General features: G+C 39.7%; 1 protein-coding gene across 1 annotated transcript in view; it reads right to left on the reverse strand.

Annotated features, from left to right (window-relative positions):
- VPS41 (VPS41 subunit of HOPS complex) overlaps window positions 1-7440 on the reverse strand; it is a 110413-nt gene that overhangs the window by 23686 nt on the left and 79287 nt on the right. The window contains exons 15-17 of the mRNA XM_005425684.2: window positions 6517-6598; window positions 1045-1137; window positions 418-545 (exon numbers count right to left, since the gene is read on the reverse strand). Of these exons, the coding sequence (XP_005425741.1) occupies window positions 418-545; window positions 1045-1137; window positions 6517-6598 (303 nt within the window). The remainder of the gene's footprint in view (window positions 1-417; window positions 546-1044; window positions 1138-6516; window positions 6599-7440) is intronic.

Here is a 7440-nt window from a genome sequence, read left to right on the forward strand (position 1 = left end):
AGATCAGTTTTGGCACATTTTCCAGTCACATATTTCCATTCATGCAGTAAACCTAAATACACTACTTCTTAAATAGTGGGCAAAATCCCCCACCATTTTATTTTTACATGGGTAATTCTGAAATGCACACTTCAGAAAAGAGGTTTCCTCTGACAGCATGTAGAGGAATGTTAGTTATTTACTTTGGTAAAAGGAGTTGGAAATCCAATCTCATGCTTAACAATTTGCTTTCATACTCGATGTGAACATTACAAGGAAGGGTAAAGAATTGCTAAGCTGTGCAATCAGCAAAGTGGAGAGGAGAGAAAGCCAACACTCTGTAGACGCAGCAAAGAAGAGAGCTAAACAAATACGAATAAACTGCAGTACACTATTTTAAGTGCACTTTTTGTAACAAGAGTTTAAAACTGTACTCACAATTCTGCAAGTGTTTGTAGCAAAGTCCTGTTCTGTGGATCTTTCTTCAGGTGATCCACTACAGCTTGAACTATGATTGTGTTGTTGTACAGATCTCCAGGCCATTCTTTTATTAGCGTTGCAAACCCCTAAAAGTATAAAAGATTGTAACAGAAATAGAAAGAATGGCCTAAGAAGCATTTCAAAACATCAAACCTTCAGCTAAGCCTCTGAGATGATACCTGCTGTCCTTAACCTTTAAGGAACTTTCATGTGCCCACAGACATGTACAGTGCAGAACACAGATTTTTCCTTCTTAGGACAATGTTATTATGATTCATGAAGCTGAGTCTCTTTCGGGTGCTGTAGGCTTTGTGCATCACCTCAACCACTTATGTTACATTAAAAAATCTAAAAATAACAGTCTAATAAATAATCAATCTTACAGTACTCACATGCTTTGAAGAACATTCTATTTATTCTCTTAAAATTAAAATTCAACATTTAAATATTGTCATTATTGCGGAACTGTGCACTGATAATCTGAATACATCAGAGAATTTGCTGTCAGAATTCTTCAATGCTAAGGGTATTTGGCTGGCAATAACTATGAGACACATTGATGTGGAACACATCAGGCTGCAGTACCTCATAGTTACTTTCCAAAAATTCATGCAGGACCATTTCATAGATCAGAGGTTTCAAAACTGGATCTCGCCTTGGCAAGTAACGACTAATTGCCTATAGGAACAAAAAGAACAAAGTGTCAGATGGTGAATGACATGTAACATCCTGGTACACTGAAAAAAAGAAAGTTTTGAAACAAAAGAACAAGGCTATACACAAAACATGGCCCCCGGTAATCACTGGAAACCTTATAAACTCGTACTTGTAAGCAGCACTCAGAAGTTATTTACTTTAGCATTATACACATTGGAATTTTATAACTCACTTGAAAGAACTATCATTTGAGAGACAGGTGGCAAGATACTAATTAGGAGAATCAGCCATTAAGAGACCAGCAATCATTTAGAAAACAAAACCCATAAAAGATGCCTCAAAACAAGAATGTTTTAAAAATCCATTTTGTTAAGTCTTAGCCTTGTAAAAAGGTATAAGGATTCATTAGCTGAAAAATGTGTTGGAGTGGATTAACCCTGACTAGACACCAGGTACCCAAGAAAGCCACATTCTCACTTCCCTCCACAACTGGACAAAGGAGAAAAAATATAACAAAGGGTTAATGGGTTAAGATAACATCCAGGGATCACTCACCAAATACCATCATAGCAAAACAGACTCACATTTTGGATAGTAATTGAATTTTTTAATAACCAAACCAGAGCAGGATAATAAGAAGCGAAATAATCTCAAAAACACCTTCCCTCATCCATTCCTCCTGTCTGGGCTCTACCTCCTTCACCCCAGAAACACAGCGAGACAGGGAATGGGGATTGATTGACAGGGAATGCTTGTCAGCTCATCACACATTGCTTCTCTCGCTGCTCAGGTAGAGGAGTCTCCCCTTCTCCAGTGTGGGGTCCCTCCTGCAGGAGACAGCTCTCCAAAAACCTCTTTAACATGAATCCATCCCATGGGCAACAGCTCCCCATGAACTGCTGCAATCTGGGTCACTCTTCCATTGGATGCAGTCCTTCAGGCGCAGTCTGCTCCAGCATGGGCTCCTACGCGGGCTGCAGGTGGATCTCTGCATCCCCTTTGTCCTTCATGGGCTGCAGGGACACAGCTGCTTCATGGTCTTCACCATGGCCTGCAGAGGAATCTCAGCTCTGGTGCCTGGATCATCACCTCGTCCTCCTTCTCCCCTGACCTTAGTGTCTGCAAAGCTGTATCCTCTCTCATATTATCAACTCAGTTCTTCTCTGGTCACAGTTACAACTGTGCAATAACTTTTTTTCTTTGTTTTTGTATCTGTTATCCCAGAGGTGTTCCTATCATTCCTGACTGGCTTGATCTCGGCCAGCAGTAGGTCCATCCTGGAGCTGGCTGGCATTGGCTCTGGACATGGGGGAAGCTTCTGCCAGCTTCTCACAGAAGCCACTACTGTAGCACTCCCACTACCAGAACCTGATCACGCAAGGACAATATATGTGTAATTTTGAATTATGACTTATGTTTGGGTCACCACATTCTATGAAGGGCTATTTTTACATACCCAATTGAAAATTAATTTGAAAATATATCTCTCCATGAAAAAGGTGAAGGTGTGTGATCTGTTACTGTATAGAAGGTGTTAAGGAATTGCATTCCAGCAAGCAAGAGATGAGAAGCTGCCAGAATAAATTAGCTCATACCCTGGAATTTCAGCACAGCATCTAATTAGCACTACTATTCCATGCAACTAGAGGCCAAGATTATTTCCACCTGCCAAAATAAATCCCACTGCTACTAGCTGTCTGGGGACTTAGGATTTGTAGCTGAGGGACCAACACCAGTGAAATTCTGCCAAACACTCAGAGATGTTGCCTGTTGCCCACTATCGGCACATGGTACAATAGCATTTTGTTACTGAAGTTGTTTGAACAAAGCAGGAGAAAAAACATCTTACTACATTTTAGACCTCTCCTCTCCTGTGCTGTCTGGACATGGCCAGTTTTTGAAATGTAGTGCTGCCAACCTCAGCTCCCACCAGCTGTCACAGGATTTATCAGTTAACTCAGGGTACAGTCTTGATGGCCGCTCTGGGGTATATTCATGACCCCTTCATAAAAAGTCTCTTTTGACCATAGAGGAAGCAAGCTAGACATTAACTGGATACTCAAAGGCAGAAGACAATCTCCAATGGCTGTTTTCACTCCCATTTTCTACCTTCCTGCTACCTCCTGAATGAACAACCTCCCCCAGCAGACTGTTGCAACTCTTGGCTGCCGTTTGGCCATACTGCAAGCTCTGGAGAGGTGCAGTTTCCTTGTGTGTGAGCCAGGCTGCTTCGTGACGGAAATGTCTCCTGCCCTGTGTCCCATTGCTTTGAAGAAAAAACACAGCCACCTCCTGCAGTTTGACCACCATGCTCAGGAAAGCATACAAGAAGCATGTAAGAAGCATACAAGTTATTTTTAAGCCTTGACACAAAGGTGACCCATGCTGGATGTTACAAACTCTTCCTATTTTATTTTTAAGCTGCACTTGGGGAGCATGGTCAGAAAGAAAAGCTTCTGAATCAGACTGCCTTTGTACCAATTCTTGAACTATGTGGTAAAGTGACTTTAAATAAAAAAGGGATACTACACAGAGAAATATTTTCTTCCCTTGTTTCTTTTCAAGATCTGCTTTCAGACTTTTCATGAATAAATGTAAGGATGAGGCATATACAAGAAAACCCATATAAAGGTTGTACATGAGATATCCTAGACCATCTCACCAATAAGCCAGAACATCAATTATTTATTCCTCAAAGGCTATCTAAGAGATGAAAGAGCCTGTTAGGATAGTGCTCCTCTCTGCTATGCCCACTACAGTCTGGTGAAGTCTTTCAAATGTCTTCCATCCAGTGTTTTGGTTAAAGCACTGCTGCTGCTAGCTGATCATCCTGGACCACTGCGAAAGTCACTGCTGTCACAGCAAACAGAATGGAGGGTATCCCTCAGGCCACAACAGCCACAGAGTTTGAAATCTTCCTTTGAATCCATGCACCTTCCTCAGCTGCTTGAGCTGAGACATTAGATTTTTATACTGAAGTGACTCGAGCACAAGTGATGCCATTTGAGTTTTGCCTTTTTTTCTTTTATATGTTCTCTGTATTCTTCACATGTATATTTGTAACTCTGTCACCTATAGTATTAGTGACTAGTTTTCCCAGTACTTTTCCATGCCCTTTCCTTAAGCAAAAAGACAAAACAAATGCCAGAGCTCCAAGCCCCAGGAGGTACAAGGTTGGTTCTTCCTGGGAACTAAGGCTGAGAACAACTCTTTGAGATACATTTCATAGACAGAGCACAGCACAGTGCTGAAGGGGGGGCTCCAGAGAAGAGGCTTGACCGGGGGGGGAATTGCATCACCACTTGTCCTCCTAACTGGTGCTTTTTATCAATTATGCTAATTTCCTAAAACCTTTAAATGCATACTCATCCCTGTAGGGGTGGGCTTTTGTGGACACCTTTCCGCAACTGCTCTTGAAGGCTTTCAAATAAAGATTCTCTTTTATATTACCTCCTTACTAAAATTATGTCGAGTTTTATTTCCAGGTTGAGCAAAAGGCAACACAAGCACGTAACTCCCTCAAGCACCACTGCTGGAGCAGTAGAGGAACAGATCACTGCAAGGCTCTAGAATCTTGAAACTGACACAACTAGGTTTCATAGAGGACATTAATTGACGATGAGAGATATCAAGATATCAAAATGCAACCTTTGGTAGCCAAACAGGACCGCTTAATACAGAACATTCAAAAACCCCCTAAAATCACACACAAACAACAACACTCACCCCATGGAATTTGACACTGGGGTATCACTAATTCCTCTGCACAGGAAGGAAATTTCAAGCCTTCAGTTTACTGTCACCTTAGTTATTGGCAAATCATGCTAGATTTGAAACATCAGATTTCAGGCAACAACTTATAAGCAGTGCAAATTCTTCCAAGACAATTCTGTTTTGAAATAAACTCTGTTTCAGCATCTCAATACTCTCCTCATCAGGGTTGAATGCCATTATAGGCCAGTTACAATATGGTGTTTACTATCTGCTAGTTATGTAGGTAAAAAATTCCACACAAGTGATCCCAAGCATTACAAGGACCCCTTCATTCAGATCTGGCCTAATTTAGTGCATTCTTTATGATACTCAGACATCTTTAGAAATCTAGGACAAGTTATGTGCAACTGAAATAGTGAAATAAGGCAGGCATTTTCTAGAACTGCAACTTGAAGCTGAATAATGTAATGGACTGCATCTCACGTATTTCTGAGAGTTCCTGGGCCTAGGCTCTAAGAAGAAAAGAGAAATTCTAAAGGCTGAAAACAGCCAATTGTTTAGAAAGGCAGTAATTGAGGTGAGATGTTTTTGCAACAAACCTGAAAATATTTTTCTGTTTTACAGTCTGCTGGATGATGTAAGTGGAGACAAGACAAAAATCCCTTCCAGACATTTGCAGCTAAAAACCAAAATGAACCCAAAAGAAGAAGCAGTGTATCAAAAATTCACCTGTACCTACATTCAAGTCCTTTATTGGACTGAAGTAAAAGAACAGAAACATAGGATTTCATCTTTCAAGTAGTAAAGAGTGCACCAAACCACAAAGAAGTCATACTAAAGGCAAGGCTGTTTTTGCACTGGAGTGGCCCTGAAACTGAAGTCAGACATTTCTGAAATTTGTAATGCTGAAACACTTTTGGTTTTTGAACAGAATTAAATAGCTCAAAACCAGCAAGGGACTGCATGCTGTGAGATCTTAATAGTATGTCCTTTTTGGCTCATTGAGTTTGAATAGGAAGACATAAAATTCAGAAGTAAATGTACACATGTTACCAAAGGGAGTGTGCATAAAGTTTTCAATTGGTTTGGCAGTGACAGTACTAGGTTTTATGTTCTATGCAATTTATTAACTGAGACTCTCACATTAAATGTGTACTGTTGTAGTAGCTGGCTTGTGACTAGGGAAAACCCCAGGCAGCACAGACTGCTCCTCTTTCTTACCACCATTTCTAGCACACAGCATAGGTCTTCACTGCTCCTTTGCAATTCTTTAACACTTAAAGCTGTGTAACTGTTGCAATGGACCTGGATTTGCCAGAATGACTGGCACCCACAGAGTCTATTTTCCTTAATACCTGGGATAGTATTTTTAGGACATACTGGAAATGAATGAAAAGTAAATGGGAAAGATGTATTTAACTGTGAGCATCTTAGCAAGTAAAAGATTTGGGGGTGGGTCTTTCACGTTGGAGACTGCCAACAAGTAAAATACGTAGCACTATGCCTCCAATCTCGTTTTAGTAACTTACACATCAATCGGAAAGACAGCTGTCTAGAAACAAACAGAGATCTGGGGCAGCAATACCAGAACAGGGCCATTAAATGTGATGCTTTAGATACTTGGTCAATACAAACAGTAAGTACAACATATAAATTACTTGAGTGCAGACACAGAAATTAACTTACTTTAAGCTGACCTATCTCTTTAAACTTGTAAACTTCAAATTCCCAGAGTTCTGTGTTTTTGCCAAGGATTTTCTGGCACTTTCTGCAAGGAAAATGAAAGAGATGAGAATAAAAGTAGGTACAGAAAGTAATACAAATGTGACAGCATTACTACAAGCTTTCCTTTCTTCTCCCTATCATGACACTTGTTAAAGTGACTTATTTTGGCAACCACCACTTTAACTACAGTATGCCAGGTTCTCCTCCTTTCAAACCTTAAAATTTTGTTGCATCCAAGAGGATTAACTGCTTATTATGCATTCACCCATAGTGATGAGGGCCATATTAGCTTTCACAGAATCATGGCATGGTTTGGATTGGAAGGGACCTTAAACATCATCTAGTGGAAATCCACTCACCATAGACAGAGATGCCACCCTCTTGGTCAGCTTTATGAGTCTTTAACCTCTTTAAATTAAATTAAATTAAATTAAATTAAATTAAATTAAATTAAATTTAAAAATAAAGTCTTTAAATCTCAGCTGAGAAAAACTGAACACTTAAAAATATATGCTTATGCTTACACGTACATGAAAACAAAAACCTTGGGTAATTTCTGATCCTTACTTTAGATTCCCATATTTGACATTTTTGTTTATACCTACACAAAATCAAATTATTTTCTGATGCTCTCACATGCAATGACACACTAATAAACTGAGTTTATCAAAATCCAAAGAAAACCTTAGTTTTGAAAATCTAGTGTGACATTGAAAAATCAAGGCTTACTTTCAAAAATATATGCCTTAATTCCAGTTAAAATTTACAGCAACTTTCAGGTAACTACAGGCAAAAAAATATATGGCACTGCAATACACCTCTATGTTTTGGAACTCCAGAAATTCCAGAACACACAGAAAATCAACATCCGCAAATACTTCCGAA

This window comes from Geospiza fortis, unplaced genomic scaffold (assembly GCF_000277835.1).
Source record: "Geospiza fortis unplaced genomic scaffold, GeoFor_1.0 scaffold265, whole genome shotgun sequence".
NCBI lineage: Eukaryota > Metazoa > Chordata > Aves > Passeriformes > Thraupidae > Geospiza > Geospiza fortis.